Raw genomic sequence first — 19983 nt, forward strand, 5'->3', positions numbered from 1 at the left:
ATGCTGTCTTATACTGTGTATTATATTGTACTACGTTGTATTTTGATATAATACTGTTTTTTATACTGTATAACAGTGTATTATGTTGTCTTATACTGTGTACTATACTGTATTACGCTGTATTATGATTTAATACTGTATCTTATATTGTATCACACTGTATAATGCTGTTTTGTACTGTGTACTATACTGTATTAATCGCCGCGTCACGACGAGGTGCGACATGAGCATGTCTGACACTCAAAGTACTAGCAGTCTTCAGAACTTTAAAATTAAATTAATTGGAGCATCTTCCAATGATTAACTTGCACCTGTGAACGTGAAATCATAGCCTTTCGTTCTCGCCTTTTGTGCCTTCTGTAGGGTCCACCATAAGATAAACAGTGTTTTCTGTACGCAAAACAAACTGAAAAATTTGCTTTCTGAATCAGGTACATAGGAGGAGACGAGGTGGAGCCTCTGAGGGAGCAGACGAACACGACAGAAGTGGACAGCCCTAAAACATGGGCGGCCCACAGTCTTCTGCGAGTCCGTGGACAAAGAGAAGCCCATGGTCTGCCGATTCGGTGTATCACGATGCATCCATCCAGCCTCGTTCCGACTTCTGCGGAAACACGACTGGATGTGCATTGTATGTATATCTCTGGTACTCTGTTTTTTTTTGTTTTTGTTTTATCGCATACCGAAACGTCTATTCAAGCAGCCCAGTGAAAGGGTGAATTTGCAATTCTGAGGTGCCATTCACTTTTCCACGTTGGATCAGATTATTTGGAATTTTTCGAAATAAATGAAGGACAGCGTTACTTCGATAGATACAATCAGCGAAGCATTCAAATTCTAAAGCACGGAGAAGAATAGAGATGTTACCGATTGCTCCTGTTTTCGTGTCACACGGTATCTGTCCTTGGATTTTCAATCTAATTCTACGAAAAGTATCCCTTTAGAGCCCGAGAGAGCTAAACACGCGATACTCCGAGTTCTTCTCGTGAAATAAATTATAGTTAACGTGAGGTTTACCGGAGATGGTCTATTCTATTTATTTATATATAATTCTACTCTATTTATTTATTCTATATTCTATATTTCAATTTTATGTATATATTTATGTACCTTCTATAATTTGTATTTATTATATATTTATTTAGTTATATTACACGACAGCCATTCATGCTGACTCTTGCCTATATAAAAAGAGGCAAGCATGTATCCAAATTCATTTTTATCTAAGCCTCCTAATTAATTGCAGTAAATCTATGTAACCTATTAAAGGATTAGTAACAGAAATCTGATAAGAAATGCTGAGAGCTTTGGAAAACATTTGATAACGTACTGAACACGTAGAATTGCGCTAAATTACATTGTTTAACACAGTTTCAATCGATTCCATAGGCTGGAACGCTCGATATTCGCGTTTATACGAAACCGACGCCAACGGTATTCCAGCCACCGGAAACCTTTAGAAAACGTTTGATAACGTACTGAACACGTAGAATTCTACTAAATTACATTGTTTAACACAGCTTCAATCGATTCCATAGGCTGGAACGCTCGATATTCGCGTTTACACGGTTAACCTCTCAGCAAGTTTCCACAAGCTAAACAAAGGCAAAGTCTTACATTGGTCAGTCACTCGGTATATTCTGGCATTATGGTCTACATAGCCAGCTGCAATTAACCGCAGTCGTCCATCCTCGAGATTTCAGTTTTTACGAGCGCAATTACCGTTTTCTGTAAAATAATAGACCAACCATCGTACGGTACGAGGCGAAACGGTGGTCGGCTCGTACTAACGGCGTCACGAATTTCCAGATACTCCCGAGGTGCGGCTGGAGACGAAACCGCGGCTGCTGGTGGCGGCCCTCGAGGATTCGGCGAGCTTTATGAGCCTGAAATGCTTCGCGGATGCCAATCCCAGCGGAACGATCAAGTGGTTCAAGGATTCAGCTCCCGTCACTGTGACGAGCAACGTCGTTTCGTTGATGCTAAACAGAACGCATCAGAACAGCACGCAGACGGGCTCCGAGCTGAGATTCGAGCCGGTGAAGAGAAACGACGCCGGTCTCTACTCTTGCAAGGCGGTCAACGTTATCGGTGAAAGCGCCCCGGCTAACTACAGGCTGGACGTACAATGTTCGTGGCGAAGTAGCTCGACTTTTACCGTGATGTCTAGTTTTAAGGAGGAACAACGGGAGGAAGTAATCGCACCTGTGGTTATTGATAAACACGTCAATTTGTACTCGACGCTGCCCTGTTGCAGACACGTAATACGACTTTCCCTTTGTAGTAGAACGACAGACCCAATTTACGGGGATACGGTAAAATTTGTAACTTTGTTCTTGCGACTGTTGGTACGATTACTACTGTGGAAGAATAATAGGAGTTAATACTACTCCTGCTATATACTATGATTACTACTCAGAAAGAATAATAGGAGTTCGAGTTGTCTTTGGGGTTGCTAGAGACGTTACATTGGCTGAAGTATCTGCTACTGTATATTGCTCAGGAGTTGGCGAAACACCTACGAGCAGAACGGCACAGGGGCAAGGAGAGGGCCCATCCTCTCTTTCGTCTCGGTCGCGGTAGCTTTGCAGATGCAACCATTAAGGTCGATTTATACTATCCGCACAGACCCGCAACAATATTCACAGTCTTCAAAAGAAACATTACTCTTAGAATTTCCATCGACTTCATACTCCACTCTAACTGCCACTACACCCACCAGTAGTTTTTATGAGCAGTTCGGTGGAGAATATCAATAATATTACTTTATTTATATGCTTGTATTTATGAATTGTTATTGAAAAATACTTGCTTTAAACATATCGCTAATTTTTCTTTTGGGCTAATTGCTTCCTTAAAAGTCCGTGTTCTTCTTTCTGAAAGAATTTTCAATTGTTCCCCAAAGAAAATTGAAACTATATTCCGACATTCTAAAATATTGAAAAAACTTTTCTTCGTCGTATGTTAATTTTGTATAGCGTCCAATATTCTCCTTCAACTTTTCTTCTTCTCAAGCACTTGTGCACACCAAAATGGCGGCATACTTAAATGTGAAAACATTTTTCCTATTTGTGCTATTACGTGTCTTTACGAAACGCTTTCTGTTAAACGACTGATCGGTTCCACCGATCGACGAACGTGTAATATAAACACTCGTGTCTGTGTCGGAACTGTTCTGGACCTGTTACCAACGTAACGTAATCTGTAGGGATAGTATAAATCGACCTTTACGCGACAGCCAATCGAACTGCCTCGCCAATTCCTGAGCAAATGACTGTACTGACCAAAAGACTAAAATTATACATAATCTATTATACAGCTAATACAGATCATTCTCAAGTAAATTGCCTCTTTTACAGACGGTCCCAGGCTGAAGGAAGAGGAGTCCGGCAACGACACAGCGCTGAAGTTCGAGGAAACGACTCTGCTAAGCACGAGCTTGGATCCCTTCGAGTGCGTCGACTTCGAGGCGAACCCACCGGCTCAGTACAGATGGATGCATCTTCGTGGGGGCGTGACGGAGGCCATCGAGAATCCCCTTCAGAACAAGGACGGTGGTAAACGCCTGCGTTTGGAGAACGTTATGTGGTCCGACGAAGGGGAATATCGATGCGTGGCGTTCAACGTGATCAACGGTGTGAGGAGAGAAATGCCCAGCGAGGCTCGTTACATGCTTCACGTAACAGGACCGCCAGAGATACAAGCTAGACCATCCACTGGGGGAAAAGGGTTCTACGAGTCGCTGGGGTGGGCTGGGGAATCCGAACACGTCCTCAAGTCACGGTTCTGTTCCAGACCACCGCCTAAACTTGTTGCTTGGCAGTGGGGGAGCTCCCATATCAGAGCTGGTACGATTTCTTGTATTACACCTTGAACATATCTAGATAAAAAGAAAATTATTCATGATGGGGTAAATCGTCTCTTCTCGTTCGGTTATAGTCTTTGATGTATAGCCAACCCTAGTTTAATACAATTAATTTCTAAACGAGAAAGGAGTAGAATTCAAATACAGAAAAGTCGTGTTGAAAGGGTCAACTATGTTGTAGCGTCAAAACAAACTATCCATGTTTGTAAGGTTCCTAACGCTTTCCACTCGTCGATTGTCCAGGTGAGAGCATTCATCCAAAGTACGAGGCAGTGCCATTGGAGCACATCAAGGAAAACGAGATGATAACAAATTGCTACTGGGCGAAGCTGGTAATAAAGGATCTGCAGAAAGAAGACGCTCGAGTGTACACTCTGTTGGTGGAGAGCGAAAAGGGGAGGGATTCGACGAACGTTAAACTGCTCATCCGTGACCCAACGGAAATGAGAGTAATAGCAGCCGCTGCTGCCGTGGGTCTGCTGTTCCTCTTGCTTCTGATATCCCTCGCTGTGTATTCCATATTGAGGTTCAAGAGTCGACGTTATCGGAAAGAAGAGGAGGAGGGCAGCATCGCAGCGGACGCCTTTTACAGTAATACAGCGACGAACGATAGACAGAAGACGGTGAACTCTTCACAAGGCAAAGGTTACAGTACCAGGAAGCCAAACTCCGAGGGTGGGCTGGCCGTCACGTACGACTATGACCAAATCACCAAGCAGGTGCGCGCCATGAGTCCAGAAGCTTTGAAAGTCAGGCGAGCGCCAGCTGTTCTTCAGCCACCAACGATCGTGTGACTGTTATCGTGTTCAGTGCCATGACGGTCACTGCTGACTGATACTGAGCTGTCCATTCACGTGCGTGTCACTGACGCCACTGTTTAAAATTGGAAGCTGCTGTAACGACGCTTCATTGCTTGACGTTGAACCAAAGCGTATTAGAATGTTGGTAATGAGACACAAGTCTGCGGACGATAAACTTTTCTTGGCAAACTTACATGCCAGACCGCAAAAGACAAAGGTCTGAAACTGAATATTAGGTCAAAAAACGTGTCCCATTATTTGGTATCAAACCAAAGTATAGCATGGGTAATATTCAAAGGATTTTCTTTGGTACAGATGTGATAATGTTATGAGTACTATCCAACCTATAGTAGTTAGACAATTGGTGTTTACAAATTTTAAAATAGAAGTTGAATTATTCGTTGTTGCTATTATTGTTGCAATTGAGATTCACTTTAAAGGTTATTATGGTAAGTGAAATAATCAGAGATTTTAATGGTTTTAATAATGCTTTTGAACATAGACATTGTCGTGTTCTATTAAGATTATTATTGCAAAGAGTGGAAAAGTTTTAATGGTTCAGGGAGTTTAACAAATTTCGAAATATTAGGCTTGTTGATTTCGTTATGAAATATGTTTGCAATGAATATTTGTATTGGAATTTTTGTTCCATGTAAAATATGAATTTCCTCTATCCCTCAAAGCCTTGTAGCAGCAAGTACTTTTATATCTATTAGTAATTTTATTTAATAAAACTTTTATACTTAATTGTAATGCCAAATAATAAGTATGTATTATATTAATTATCAAGAATCGAACATCGACGAAATGATCTTGTAAAAAGTACTCGTTTGCTCACCGTCGCACTTATAAAAAAAAACAATGAAAATTTTAAACAAAATAGTTCATTTTTTTATTCGTGCATTATAAGTTTATTTACAATAATCACAGCCCAGTTTGTAAGAAGTACGAAAGATAGTTAATTAACTTGTTAGGATCATCGTAGAAATTCTTGATAGCACATCGCCGCATCTACCTTCCACTTTAATCTTGGCAAGATCATCCGCTCTGGTTTTGCCAATATTTAATATGGCTATCGGCTTTCCAGCATTGCTGGCTTGCAACGCTATCCGATATCCAGAGAATGTGGTCAATGTAGAACCCAGGATCAGTAAAGAATCAGAATGTTCGACATTGTATTTCACGCTTTCCACTATCTGGCGCGGGACATTGTCGCCAAAAAATATAATGTCAGGCTTTAGGACACCGCCGCAAGCTTCACAAGATGGAACAACAAACTCTTCCACTTGTTCCTGTTAAAATGTATGTTCATCCTACATTCAGATTTGCGTACATTTTTATTTCTTCAAATTAAAGGAGTAGTTTAAGAATTCCTAACCTCGAACTATAACGAAAGACCATGCATCTATAAATTTTCATTTCTATTCAGTTATTCATTTATATATATATAAAGTACTAAACTACCCCTTTAAACAGAGTTGGGTATCAATCGGTCGTATACTTGTCAATTGCAATTAATAATTGTATCCCATACTTGTGACAGATCTACGTCGCCGTCTGGTCTTATCATTTGACTAGTTGCCGTCATATTTGGATTAAGCCTGTCCAAAATATCTTGCAGAGAATATCTACATATTCGTCGATCGCAATTAAGGCACATCACTTTGAATGCTGTACCATGTAACTCTATAACTTTCCTACTTCCTGCCTTTGCATGCAAATTATCTACATTCTGAGTAACAATGCATCTCACTTTTTTCGCGTCTTCCAATTTTTTTAATACTTTATGTGTGTTATTAGGTTCAATAGAAGAAAACCTATGAGATCGAGTCTTTGTTATAAACTAAATTTGGTCGTATTAAATTCTGTTTTCCATTAGAAAATCACAACCTTGGCCAACCTACATAATTCCTAGCCCAGTAGCGTCTACGAATAACATCGCTTCCACAAAAATCTTTGTACAGTACCGGTCTACGACTGCTCTTTGCATACAGTCCGACACCTTCGGATCTATAATCTGGTATACCACTTTCCGTAGAAATCCCTGCCCCTGTCAATATGCAAATGTTATTGTGTTTATCAATGAATTCTTTTAACCTCAGTAAATCTGAATCCTTTGTTTGTTCGCATTTCGGTACAAATGTGAGGATCGATGAATACGTCCTAACTGCAGAACAATTTCATTAATTTAACTACAATAAATAGAGTTAGCACATAGAACCAATGAACTTACATAATATTGTTGGTGCTCCAATTTTATATACAGGTCTACACATCCCAGTACGAATGGAATTCATCTTAAAATACAATACAGATATTTCAGATATTGTACAAACTATTAAACTTTATTAAGGATTAAGTCATCCCAACTTTCATCATCGACTCCTTTTTGGTTCGTGACGATGCAGCCCTATAATGATCCTTTGACATTTCATTTGATACACCTCATGTATAAAGCATATTCTGTCACACACGTGACTATTTCTTTTTAAAGTTACAACCACAGGATGCATCCACTGAGACGTGATCTCGATCCATGATCTACATTACTAGGAACCACTAGATTCACCAATGATGGGCGATCATGACCAATAGTGGAACTCACCTTATGGTTAACTCCCTATTACTCTGCACCCTATTTCAAGTTTCCATACTAAGAGCTTATCACTTTAAGATACTCGCGTTAATTTCGCGTGTACTGATTGATTTTCATCAATAAAATTTGATTAAAACACGAGCCACGATAAGTTACTAAAAAACCACCGACGGAAGTGGAAACATAAAACGGATGTCATCGCCCAGAAGAGTAATGGCGTCCGTAGCGGACACACAATTTTCTTACTGTTTGCCCGTTGCGTTTAAATTTACATATTTCGAGTATAACGCCGCAGTTGTCGATACTTTCGTCGAGTAATGGCCCCTTCGCTTTCTATAATTGGTTGATCGATTTCAAAAAACGTTTTTCTATATTCGGTGAAAATAAGTGGTTGTGTACATTCTAAGGGTTTTACAGTGCGACAGCATCAAAGAAAATTTTATTCGCAATTAACGAGCAGGTTGTTTCATCACGTTTCGTAAACGTATTTTATTTCGCGTTGAAAGAGCTTAGGAGTTAAATAAAGTTTGCGTTTGTCGTGGTTGCTCTCATTTTTCTAGAAAATATATCGTCTAACCTTCGTTGCCATTCCAATATTTCTGAAAGCGAGTTCTAGCTGCTCGTTTACGTGTATCGAATATTTAGTCGTATGTTAATGAACCGATCAAAGAAAACTTGAAATCTGCGATAATAGGAATAAACAAGGTACAAACCTTTCGTATTGACAAGTCAGTTCTATACTTTCACATATTGTGAAAGTGCATTTTCCCATTAATCCCATAAAATAATTTTAAATGTATACCGATATACAAAGTTAATAAAAGTTAGGTGAAATTACTGAATAGAAACACTCTGTTGGTATTTAATAAAATCTTAATGAAAACTGTTTTTTAATGTTTATTTACAGAATTAGAAACTGCAATGGATTCTGCATAGCGACTTCAAGCAGTATCAAGCAACGAATATGTTTGTTCCTTATTATCTGTTTCGACTATATTTTCTTTTACATGTTTGAATTAGTCGTAACATCCCTTAAATTATTTCGCTATGTCTGCAAATACCCAATTTGCGACTCCTCCGCCAGCCATAAGTTTACCTAATATGTCGGTGCCACCTCCCGCTGCTCCTAATTTATCGGCTCCACCTCCTAATTTAACTACTATAAACACCTCTGGAAGTTACCAACACCGGTACATCAACCACCGTGATGGAGCTCGTGGTTTCTTTAAACCGTTCAGACCTTATCATGCTCCCAAAATTGTTGCTGCCGGTCAAGACACTCTGCAAGACGAATTCGATGGGAAAAGACTTAGAAAATCTGTTATGCGCAAAACAGTCGATTACAATTCCGCTATTATAAAAAGTTTAGAGGTAGGCGTGCTATTTTATATTACAAAATCTTACGTTGTTAATGTAAAACATTGTTAATATTATGAATCTTGTGTGTGTAGAATCGAATTTGGCAGAGGGACTATCGGGACAGGCGTGCTCTTCAGCCAGATGTAATGTATTATCCTGATTTACTCCCACCACCCAGTTACGTTGACAACCCCATAAATGCAGTTACCACAAGATTCGTGAAGACTGCGACAAATAAAATGCGTTGTCCGATCTTCTGTATGGCTTGGACACCGGAGGGGAGACGTCTGGTTACCGGTGCATCTAGCGGAGAATTTACTCTGTGGAACGGCCTTACCTTTAATTTTGAAACTATTCTACAGGTATATTTCTTATTAGCGTTCAATTTTATCGTTAACATGTGATTCAGGATGTATATGTCCCTCGTTATATCTTCATTCATTCAAACTTTGTTATATATTAAAAAGTAACTCTAATTTTTTTCCTATTTCTATTAATCGTTTAGCAATAAAATTCTCGACCATTTTTTAAGTTGTAACGTTTTTGATCTAATTATATGTAAATCGCCCTCAGCAAAAAGTTTTTTAATTTAACGAAAATACATTTTTGAAGTAATAAATGCAACAAATTTGTTCCTTCTGTATACATCGATTCCAGGGATGCTAAGCAAAGAAATTGATTTTGTCTGTGCAGGCACACGATAGTCCAGTAAGAACAATGGTATGGTCGCACAACGAGAGCTGGATGGTCACAGGAGATCATGCAGGCTACGTCAAGTATTGGCAGAGCAACATGAACAACGTCAAGATGTTTCAGGCGCACAAAGAAGCGATTAGAGGACTCAGGTATACCATCCACCACACTAGTCCTTACGTCTCTTGCGCTACTGTTATCGATGATCCGTCCATCCTTGCTGTAGTTACGATACTGGACACGACTCTCATTCTCTTCCTTTTCTGGTTTTATAACACTTCTGCTATGAAAATAGTGATTCTTGTATGGGTACACAGGTGATTTATAGAGTTTTCGATGGATAGTGTTTGAACAAATTTTCTGGTATCAGGCGCATGGGCAATATGCAAATTCTTGGTTTGCTAAGAATCTGTGATACAAAATCAATCTGTGATGAAAAGTTCGTTATTCGTGCTATGGTAGCTCCAGTTATTTTTCCTTAAATGAATGCGTCGGTCTCTTTCGATTGAACGAGCGTGTATCTAGATCTTCGCTGTTACGCTGAAATTTTTTTAATTCTCTGCACCTTCACGGATCACAATGATATTCAAAGTCGATACGCAAGGATAGTGTAAACTTTTCTGTCGACTATGTTGTACGCGTGTTGATACGAAACTTATCATTTGTACTCCTAGAGTCTTAGGGACCTAAGTCGATTTACATGGTCCGCTAGATCGTAGCAGTAAGAACTTATTATTTCGCAAAAAGTCGAGGAAGGAGTTGAAACGAACTGTTGAAAAATAATATTAGGTCCTTATGGCTCTCGGTTCGAGGAGTTACATAGCCAGGCTGTTGGGTAAAGATGTGTATTTTAGAATTACCAATAAACAAGAAAGAAATATATACGGCCAATACCTAGTCGAGATTCCCACTTGAATTATAATAAAAATAAATATCCTGTGTCCTTCTTTACATCATCCAAGTTTTTCAATAAAGTTGAATAAAGACACCGCAGTATTCCATGGTTTTCGATAATAAAGTATTTTTTCTTTGTTTTGTGTCACTTGTGCCCTTTTGCAGATGAGAGAGAGAGAGAAAGTAGCAGAGAGATATAATGAAATTCATGTACACTTCGGACATTTTTTTTGTGTAATAAACGTTAAAATGTTAAAAAAAAAATATCACTCTTGGTACATCACTCGGTGGTCATGTGGCATCAAAGAGAGATTCTAATTTCATGACAAATGGGAACAGTTTGTTGCTTAACGAGCAATGAATATTTGTTTGAGTGCCAGATATGACTGTCGATGATGGTTTTTTGTTTATTTACAATATTTACACATAGATCTTCCTTTTATTACTGATGTCTGTCTATTCCTTGAGATGCGCTTACAGTAAAATCCACTATGCGTATTCCATAGAACATAGTGCAATCGATATATTAACTACTTTTGAAATTCAACCAAAAAGTAAAGTTTCGCGTACTTATTTTTACGCGGCGTTGTGTGCAGTTTTTTTTTGTGCATTGCTTACGCTCGAACTCTCAGGAAGAGTTCATACGTGAACTGGTCACTCGTGAAATAACAGCTTGTTGTTTAATTCCAAACAATTTATTCGAGTAATCTTCTGAAAATTGTGATGCTTTACGAACTTGTAGGCTGATTTTGATAAAACAAAATTCTTTTACAGAATATATTATTTAGGATCCGTTAAGGATGCATGCGTAGATATGCAAACGTATAAGTAACTTAACAGATGGTACCATGGAGAATAAGGGAAAATTCTCACGATATTTTCCGCTTGTTTTGTACATACATTGCATGCGAGAATATTTAGTACAAAATGACGAATCAGTAATAAATGTAAGCCATTACATGCTTTGATTTCGATTTCTAGTAATCATGTCCTGAAGTTGTGTTATAATAATGTCCGTAAGGTGTACCATATGTCTTCAATCTCCTTCTATCGAATTCAATAAATACTTCACATTCGCTTCCTTCCACTTTGACTATATTGCACTTGTACAAAGAGAATCTCAATAAAAGTTAATGAAACTCAGTGTGTAATTGATCTTTTATCGTGCTATGCTGTTACTTCAATATCAAAATACTCCAATGCTTGTGCCTACATGAGAAAATCAGACTGAAACATGTGTTACACGCCGTTACAATATAGTATTATCATACCGAAGATCTTCCATTGTGAACGTCTAAAAAAATAAAGAACTTGTTCGTCTATCCAACAGCGTATTGTTTGAATATAACTCTTGTGTTTTGGGCGGGTAGTTTCAGTCCAACGGATCACAAGCTGGCAACGTGCAGTGACGATGGAACAGTCAGAATATGGGACTTTCTTCGCTGTCACGAAGAACGAATTTTGAGGGGTATATATTACGTTATAATTAAATTTAATATGTATTTTATCGTGAAATTATATTTTTCGCGAATAATTAATCGTTATCAGAACAGGCACTCACCCAATTTTTGTTTAGGTCATGGAGCTGATGTGAAGTGCGTGCACTGGCATCCACAAAAAAGTCTAGTCATCTCTGGGAGCAAAGATAATCAGCAACCGGTCAAATTATGGGATCCAAAGAGCGGGCAATCGCTTGCAACATTACATGCACACAAGTCGACGGTCATGGACGTTAAATGGAACGAAAATGGAAATTGGCTGGTAACGGCTTCGAGGGACCACTTGCTCAAGCTGTTCGACCTTAGGAATTTAAGCCAAGAGGTTCAAACGTTTCGTGGCCACAAGAAAGAAGCCTCCAGCGTCGCGTGGCACCCGAGCCACGAAGGCCTGTTTTGTAGCGGTGGTAGCGACGGAGCTATTTTATTCTGGCACGTTGGGTATGGGTATATTTTTATATTTCTTAATATTCCACCTTTTACATTGTTTTACATGCTGTGATCAATGTTTAGAGCTGACAAAGAAGTTGGTGCGATAGAACAGGCTCACGACAGCATAGTCTGGACGTTAGCTTGGCATCCGTTGGGTCATATTCTGTGTTCCGGTAGCAACGACCATACTTCGAAGTTCTGGACGCGAAACAGGCCTGGCGATTTGATGAGGGATAAGTATAATCTCAACACGTTGCCTGCGGGATCTGCAGGCGTCGACGATCACGAAATTGGTATGCAAGAAATTATGCAGCTTTTGTTAAATTAGATCGTACCATTAATAATTCGACTATCTTGTAGCTGACGAAGCGGCCGTAATACCTGGCATGGGACCAGAAGACAGAATCAACGCCGATGGCGAGCCAGAGGACAAAAGCGGCGGAATTCCAGGATTGGACTTGGACCACGCGGTCGACGAGGGGAAGAAGTTCGCCAACAAGAAAGTTCCGTACAGCAAGCCCATCCCAAGAAATTTCCAAGCGCAATGGAACGAAATGGAGGCGGAGGACATGGAGCAAGTCGAGGCTTTGAACGCATTTGTGAATCAGTTGATCGAAACTACACCGGGAGCGGTGCCTCTGAACGAAGTGACACCTAATGGTATTATATTGTATGGAAAAATGATCCCCGTGGAGCGTAAGTATCGTAAAATACTGGTTTACAGTCTCGTGTTCGTCATTTGATATCAGAAGTCGTTACATATCGTTACGAATTTTCCAGCTGGCTCCAAGCTAGCGGAAGCCATCACCAAAGGAAACGACGCAATAAATAAGCTGGTGTTCTCCGGGGAAATCGAAGAATTGCGTGACGTCGTGGGCCCACCGGACAACGTGGATGAATCTGAAGAGTATCTGCAAGACGATGGCGAGATAGACTATTCCAAGGTTCCCGATATTGAACTTCCTCCGCCTCTGCCTAGTTCCAAGTTCGCCCAAAATCCTGAACTTCTCAAATCCCTGAACCGCGGTGGTAAAAGGAAATTTGATCAGCTGATCGGCTGGAGCGACGGCGGGGCTAGCGATCGTACATCGAAGATTCATCAACCAGTTTTCGGAGGAATAATGACGGAGGATTCCCAATCCAGCGACACCGATTTGAGGTACACTGGGGGAAAGTCCAATCAGCACTCCGGCGAGAACAATTCTTATGGCGGACACGACGAGGATCTCAGGAAGCTCTCCCACGGGGATAACGCGAGAAACATGAATCGCGGCGACGAAGACATGCGGTTCAGCATATCCAGTGGACCTGGCAGGCCTAGCTCGCGTTCCGATTACGATATAAGGAGCAATTACTCCGATAAAGACTTTAGAAGTTCACATGGGTTCCCGTTGAAGAAACCCCTGGATAACGATTACGACGACAGAGATAGTGGTTCGCGATGGGACGACGATAAATCGATGAACGATGGGCCCCGCAAAGGGGACAGTTTCTCGAGCAACTTCGACAAACGCGATAATATGCCGTTGGGCATTGGCCCTGGTATGAGTAATAACATGCCCCACTTAGGCAACAGCATATCCCACATGTCCAGTCACCACAATATGCAGAACATCAATCCCAACATGCCCCCTCCGATTCCGAGTTTAGTCCCACACCCGAACATGTCTCAGCATCCTATGCAGAACAAACCTCTGCATCCTGGTATGCAAGGAATCGACGGTCCTATGCACATGATGCATCATCCTAACATGCATCCTGGCTTTGGACCGAACGGTCCACCCCCTGGAGGGTTTGGTCTTAACTTTCGACCACCACCCAACGGTAATTTCGGACCGAATCAACACTTCAGGCCCAACCCGTTGCCCTTGTTTGGGGCGAATCAAGGTCCATTCGGTAACAACTTTCAAGGTTTACCGAACTTTCGAGGGCCTAACGCTGGCCCTCCGAATTTCGATCGACCAGGCTTTGGGCCTGGTTTCCGTGGCCAGAATCCTGGTCAGAACGCGCCAAATAATTTTAACTCGAACTTTGGTAATTTCGGGAATAAGCTGGGACCGCCCAGTCGTGGTCCTATGAATCGTGGCCCCAACGACAATAACATGGGCAGGAGTGGATACAACAATCGTGGCAGAGGACGCGACGGCGATTCCTCGCGAGGTATCAGGGGAAGAGATTATTGAAACAATCGTTCAAGTGTCTCTATGTTATGAACGTTGGCCAGACTGTAGTTTGTCCCTGCACGAAGCAGCGTTATTCCTCGTGCAGGCTGTACAGTCGCCGATGATGAGTTATGGCGTGGAACGTGGTGGTACTATGTAAGCATCGCGGTGCAGGCTAACGACCCATGTCGGACGCGTTGCGAGCCGTTTTGTACTCTCTGAACTGGGCGTTACGCGCAGCGTACTTGGATGAAAGTATATTTTTTTTCGAGAAACTTTATTTGAGAGAGCTATTCTTTTCCTGCGAAGCGAACCGATTGCATTGTCCAACGCGAACTTTCATTTTGCTATAGCCATTGGATCCTTGATGAATTTCATTCTCACTTTCTAAAGAAGATGAGTTTTTGTAGAGACGTATGATTTTAGGGTTAAATTAAGGGATCACGGGAAAATAAAATTCCACGAAAGTACATCGATTTCTAAACACCGCTGGGTTAAGTCTACAGTTAGGTCTACTGTAAACCGAAATGGCATGAACCCAGTAAAGCTCTTATGCTACAGTAGAGACCTGTCGACAGATATATGCAAATACAGATTTATCGCAACGATGTTTAGAAGTAGACGCTCCTTTCTGGGAAACGAGAAAATCGCTCTATAGAAATCAGATCTTTATTTGTTGGACGGTGTTATCCACATTAGATGGCTAGATTTCTAAATATGGGGAGTTCCCCGTTGAAACAACTGCGACCTCTCCGCATCTCATTAACAATCGTACGCGAAATGATGCGAGTGGTCTCGAGAGTGCCCGCTGAGAAATTGTAATATATAATTGATGAACATCCAATATTATTTCGATGAAAAAAACTGTTCACAAGCTGCCTTGCGGAAGAACTTTCATGTTCCAATTCGAGAATCGATCGGCGCGTGGAATAAAGGGTGGAAAGAAGCATGTGGAGCATGTCGAACGTTTCATAATTGTTGCTGGTCGTCGAGAAACTGTGAACCAGAACAGTTTACCTATCAGTTATTAATAAAAGTGGAGTAAGACGCTGAATTATTCAATTTCAAGCTCTGTCCCAGTTTTAATTTGTAGCTGTTATAGATAACTACGTTTACCGTAATTGACTATATATAGCTCAAATGTACGATGTATAAATATATATTTTAATTCCACCCTGATATCTCAACCGTATATCGAACTAAATTCGAAATTTTTTGTTCATGTACACTTGAAATATCCGTTGGTCAATATTTAAACATATTTTTGTCGTTATATTTATGATTTATATTAATCCCGTAACCAGCGCTTCCTACATTCCTCGTGCTAACTAAGAACTAACCAAAGTGAACGGTAATGTGTTTTGGAAAAGATTAACTTCATGTCATGTTCTTTTGAGCGTAAAGTTTGACACAATGGGTAAAAAAGGAAAGACAGGAGGCGGCAATTTAGGGAAAGCTTTAATCAGGGACCGTTTTAGTTCCATGAAAGCTAAAAGATGCGCTGATATGCCTATGGTAAGGTAATGATTTTGTTCCTAACCTCTCATTGTTATTTGTCAGTGCATGTGCTCGGAGTCATACCTCCAATTTTATTAAGAATTCGTAATATTAAAATCTATGAAGTTTAGCGTAATCATAACAAACCATTTATCGTTATTTAAACATTTTCAACCATGTGATCATTTTCAAAACAAGAAACGAAATAAACAAGGTCATCGAGGTTTAATACATAAGTAAACATTTTGTACATACAAATAGATTCATAACACCGAATTGAACGATGGATACGACTGGGGACGTCTCAATCTTCAATCCGTCACAGAAGAAAGTTCCTTTCAAGAATTTCTTTCCACTGCCGAGTTAGCAGGAACCGAGTTTCAAGCTGAGAAACTGAACATCAAGTTTGTCAATCCGAAAAGTGGAATAGGATTACTTTCCCAAGACGAGAAACAGAAAGTATTAGAGTCGCAAAAGAAGAATAAACAGTTTCTTAAGATACCAAGGAGACCAAAATGGAACAGCGAAACTACAGCCCAAGAATTACAAGCTAAGGAACGAGAAGAATTTTTAGAATGGCGGCGTTCCCTCGCTATGCTGCAGGAAGACGAAGGTTTAATATTAACTCCTTATGAAAAGAATTTAGAGTTTTGGCGACAACTGTGGAGAGTAGTGGAGCGCAGCGATGTTATCGTACAAATCGTCGACGCACGGAATCCTCTACTGTTCCGCTGCGAAGATTTAGAAGCCTATGTCAAAGAAGTAGATTCTAAAAAGATGAATGTGATATTAATTAATAAAGCTGATTTTTTAACGGACGATCAACGACAAGTGTGGGCCAAGTACTTTGCAGATATTAACGTGAAAATTGCATTCTTTTCTGCTACGTTAGCTGCTCAAAAACAGAAGACTGAGGAGTCGATACAGGAGGAAAATTCGGAAGACGAGCCGGATAACGAAACGGAAGATGAATTGGAGGAAGAAGATAGCGAGTCATTGTATAATTCAGAATTTGCTTCAGAGAGCGAATATGAAAGTGCAGACGATGGTAGTAGTAATACGAACGAAGTGCGTACAAGTAGGGATTGTAAAATTGAAAACGAAGAATGTGATTTTACATCAAACGCTTCAACTGGAAAAATGGATAAAGAAAGTACAGAGGAAGACGATACAACGATAGAAAATTCATCAGAATTATTAAGCAGAGATCAATTGGTGTCGTTCTTCAAAACAATTTACAAGGGCGAAACATACGCGAAAGATATCACAACGATTGGTTTAGTAGGATATCCAAACGTAGGTAAAAGTTCCACTATCAATGCCTTGTTAATGTCCAAAAAGGTATCGGTGTCTGCGACGCCAGGGAAAACGAAACACTTTCAAACGCTTTTTCTGGATAAGGATCTACTTCTCTGCGATTGTCCTGGATTGGTAATGCCAAGCTTTGTTAGTACGAAAGCAGACATGATTTTAAACGGGATATTACCGATCGATAACATGCGAGATCAAGTTCCACCGGTCACGTTATTAGGTACTTTAATACCAAGGCACGTTATAGAGGATATTTACGGTATCATGCTACCTCAGCCTTTAGATGGAGAGGACCCTGATCGCCCTCCAACCGCGGAAGAGATTTTAAATGCGTATGGGTGTATGTAATCGTGTTTATAATAATTGAACAACCCATTTCTTGCGAACACCTATAAAGCTCTCTTTTCTTTTAGATAACAGAGGTTTCATGACGCAAAATGGACAACCAGATAATCCACGCGCGGCCCGATACCTTTTAAAAGATTTTGTAAACGGTAAACTTTTGTATTGCGTCGCACCACCAACAGTAGAGCAAGAAAAGTTCCATACATTCCCTCCACGAAGAAAAATTATTTCCGCGAACAAACATTTGCCACTTCGGACGATACGTGTAAATAAAGGGAGCAAGATCAGCTCCGAAGACGTAGACCAAATATTTTTCCGTAATAGTTTTTCGAATGTACATACGAAAGGGGTGATTGGAAAAATGCACGGTTTATACCGTCCTGGTTCTAGGTATGTAACGTTATTGTATATTTATTATTTGATAAAGTTATCCGTATATAATTATTGACATTAATCGTTTGTATAATAATAAGTAATGGAGCGTCTATACAAATTTTTCTTGTTGATAATAGCCGATAATTATAATTTTCAGTGATGTAGTATCGGTAGCCGGTTCCACGCAGAGTTTATTAATCGAGGAGAAACCATGGAAAAAGATAAATAAACATTCGAATAAAAAGAAACGTGAAAAAACAAGAAGATTGTTCGCTCATCTGGATAAACATTAAAATTATGGATGTTAGTACTGTATCATTTTTTTAACTATGTGAATCAAGGCCTTTTCGCTATATAACAGCGGATCATATTTTGTAACATACAAATCTCTGAATATATTTGCGTATCAGAGACTCATATCGATTCTACGTACCACAAATACAATCTAACGATAGAATACATACACATGTAAGAATTATTCACAAAAATACTTCTATGTGTATATATTATACGATCGAAATATTAGGTAATTTGTATGTCCTTTGTGTTTATTTCTCTAACTCCTCCAATATCAGCATTAAAAAATCACTGGAACAAACGCAGCGATCTTACTTTCTTTTACATCTTGCCATGTGTAGGTGTTAATTGTAGACGCAGCGGTAAGTTTCTGGAACATATCCTTCAGAAAGCAATAATCTGTTAGATAGGAAGCACGAATCGAATTCCTAATCGTCGCTATTGGAATTCGTTTTTACATAATCTGGTCCAGATAATGCGGTGGTACATTTCATATAGATAATTTAGTTTCCTTTATAAGTTAAATCGTTGACGAACACCAGGTCCCTGATAATTGTAAGTCCTTTTAATAAAAGAGCACAGTATGCAGAATCGTTCTCGCAAACTTGGACTCGAATTCGTGAAGCAGTTCATCTATATCATTGTCTAAATCCTCGCTGTTCGCCAGCTGTAACACCATATTTTTTACTTTAGTTGGTATTATAGAAAAGTCATTTAACTTTTAAAAGTTAAAAATAGACAAAACTTTAAATAGATGCTCGATCGAATAACTAGTCTTATCATCTATTTCAAAAAATTTTGTCCATCTGATAATGCATGATTTAAGACATATTTTGAAAGTACCACAGTGACCAATTCGCAAATGAGAAAAGATCCAACTGTAGCTTCCTCGTGGTTGTCTTGAATATCGATATTGATCAGATGTACAGGTTGATTATCTTCCTGAGTTCTGGACTCCATGCATTCGATCACTTGGTCATAGACACGTTCTTCGCAAGTGATGAGGATGTCAAACTTGTCCTTGGACAATTGAAATCTTTCAGGCTTAGGTTTTATTCTACGATTTCGATCCAGCATGTGTAACAAACCGTTCTGTGTATAGCTGAGATTACCATTAAGGAATTCTAATCGCTTAAAGAAGGTTCTATCTGAAATAGAAAATATTTATTGGTGCTGTCAATAGGATACTATTGCTTGTCTTTCGTTAAGAGGTCATTGTAGATTTCTTCGTAGGATGTTCCAAAGTCGTAAATGTTTGGACGATCAGGAGCATTTCCAGGAAGTTTGACTTTATCTCCAGTTCCGAAGCTCTTCACGTTGAACCCTTTTTTGCTGAAAACAAATTATATAGATCAAATTTATATTTCTGAAATAAAAATTGTGATAAGTGATGAGCTATACGAATATGTAGATATTATGGGGAAAAAAAAGAGTAGAGGGTAGAATTTGATTATCAACAGGACCTGTTACCTTAAGAAAGCATGGGCTTCCATGCTTCGATTCATATTACTAGAACATATTACAGCCACGCTGATAGAATTTGGTGCAGGCATTCTTTTCGAACCTGTCTATCGATTAAAAAGAGAAATCGCGAATTAGGAAGAAAAATACGGGCGTAATATCACTTAACCTTAAGGGTCGTTACGCTGTCTGTCACATACGGTACATCTGTTAGCGTTACATAAAATACAATATAGAATATATCTTTCTTTGTGGTGAGATCAGACGACGAGGGGACTCGCGTTGTATCGCGAAAAATATGTAGGAATTTAGTAAACAAAATGATTTCGTAGCCCCCTCGACAACTTTATCGCCCTTTCATTATAAAGTATCGCGATGAAAAGCGTTTTCTACACTTTCA

General features: G+C 39.7%; 5 protein-coding genes across 8 annotated transcripts in view; 3 read left to right on the forward strand and 2 right to left on the reverse strand.

Moving 5' to 3' along the window:
• LOC128891871 (hemicentin-2-like) overlaps positions 1 to 5425 on the forward strand; it is an 8666-nt gene extending 3241 nt beyond the window's left edge. Inside the window, exons 2-5 of the mRNA XM_054151791.1 lie at positions 432 to 631; positions 1810 to 2130; positions 3360 to 3848; positions 4109 to 5425. Of these exons, the coding sequence (XP_054007766.1) occupies positions 432 to 631; positions 1810 to 2130; positions 3360 to 3848; positions 4109 to 4659 (1561 nt within the window). The 3' untranslated portion in view covers positions 4660 to 5425. The remainder of the gene's footprint in view (positions 1 to 431; positions 632 to 1809; positions 2131 to 3359; positions 3849 to 4108) is intronic.
• A 108-nt stretch (positions 5426 to 5533) lies between these two features.
• Positions 5534 to 7424, reverse strand: LOC128891852 (NAD-dependent protein deacylase Sirt4-like). Of its 3 annotated transcripts, XM_054151760.1 has the most exons (6): positions 7271 to 7424; positions 7036 to 7075; positions 6899 to 6962; positions 6556 to 6832; positions 6200 to 6482; positions 5534 to 5957 (listed from the first exon to the last, which is right to left on the reverse strand). In XM_054151760.1, the coding sequence occupies exons 2-6, from the start codon at positions 7042 to 7044 to the stop codon at positions 5628 to 5630; spliced, it is 963 nt and encodes a 320-aa protein (XP_054007735.1). In that variant the 5' UTR covers positions 7045 to 7075; positions 7271 to 7424; the 3' UTR covers positions 5534 to 5627. The 3 variants fall into 3 exon arrangements, with proteins under 3 accessions (XP_054007735.1, XP_054007744.1, XP_054007725.1); XM_054151769.1 differs by lacking the exon at positions 7036 to 7075 and having other exon boundaries at positions 7271 to 7422; XM_054151750.1 differs by lacking the exon at positions 7271 to 7424 and having other exon boundaries at positions 7036 to 7249.
• A 45-nt stretch (positions 7425 to 7469) lies between these two features.
• Positions 7470 to 15351, forward strand: LOC128891818 (uncharacterized). Of its 2 annotated transcripts, none has more exons than XM_054151662.1 (9): positions 7470 to 7721; positions 8169 to 8632; positions 8713 to 8982; positions 9314 to 9465; positions 11578 to 11675; positions 11784 to 12144; positions 12217 to 12428; positions 12496 to 12831; positions 12916 to 15351. In XM_054151662.1, exons 2-9 carry the CDS (start codon positions 8309 to 8311, stop codon positions 14316 to 14318), a joined length of 3156 nt encoding a protein of 1051 aa, XP_054007637.1. In that variant the 5' UTR covers positions 7470 to 7721; positions 8169 to 8308; the 3' UTR covers positions 14319 to 15351. The 2 variants fall into 2 exon arrangements, with proteins under 2 accessions (XP_054007637.1, XP_054007628.1); XM_054151653.1 differs by having other exon boundaries at positions 7471 to 7966.
• A 219-nt stretch (positions 15352 to 15570) lies between these two features.
• Positions 15571 to 18373, forward strand: LOC128891829 (large subunit GTPase 1 homolog). Its single transcript, XM_054151676.1, has 4 exons — positions 15571 to 15812; positions 16056 to 17445; positions 17519 to 17840; positions 17983 to 18373. The coding sequence occupies exons 1-4, from the start codon at positions 15711 to 15713 to the stop codon at positions 18116 to 18118; spliced, it is 1950 nt and encodes a 649-aa protein (XP_054007651.1). The 5' UTR covers positions 15571 to 15710; the 3' UTR covers positions 18119 to 18373.
• A 191-nt stretch (positions 18374 to 18564) lies between these two features.
• On the reverse strand, positions 18565 to 19939 carry LOC128891868 (RNA polymerase II subunit A C-terminal domain phosphatase SSU72). The gene is made up of 4 exons (XM_054151781.1): positions 19593 to 19939; positions 19311 to 19454; positions 18966 to 19224; positions 18565 to 18789 (listed from the first exon to the last, which is right to left on the reverse strand). The coding sequence occupies exons 1-4, from the start codon at positions 19673 to 19675 to the stop codon at positions 18688 to 18690; spliced, it is 588 nt and encodes a 195-aa protein (XP_054007756.1). The 5' UTR covers positions 19676 to 19939; the 3' UTR covers positions 18565 to 18687.
• Positions 19940 to 19983: the final 44 nt, after the last annotated feature.

The sequence above is a fragment of the Hylaeus anthracinus genome, unplaced genomic scaffold (assembly GCF_026225885.1).
Source record: "Hylaeus anthracinus isolate JK02 unplaced genomic scaffold, UHH_iyHylAnth1.0_haploid 0, whole genome shotgun sequence".
Lineage (NCBI taxonomy): Eukaryota > Metazoa > Arthropoda > Insecta > Hymenoptera > Colletidae > Hylaeus > Hylaeus anthracinus.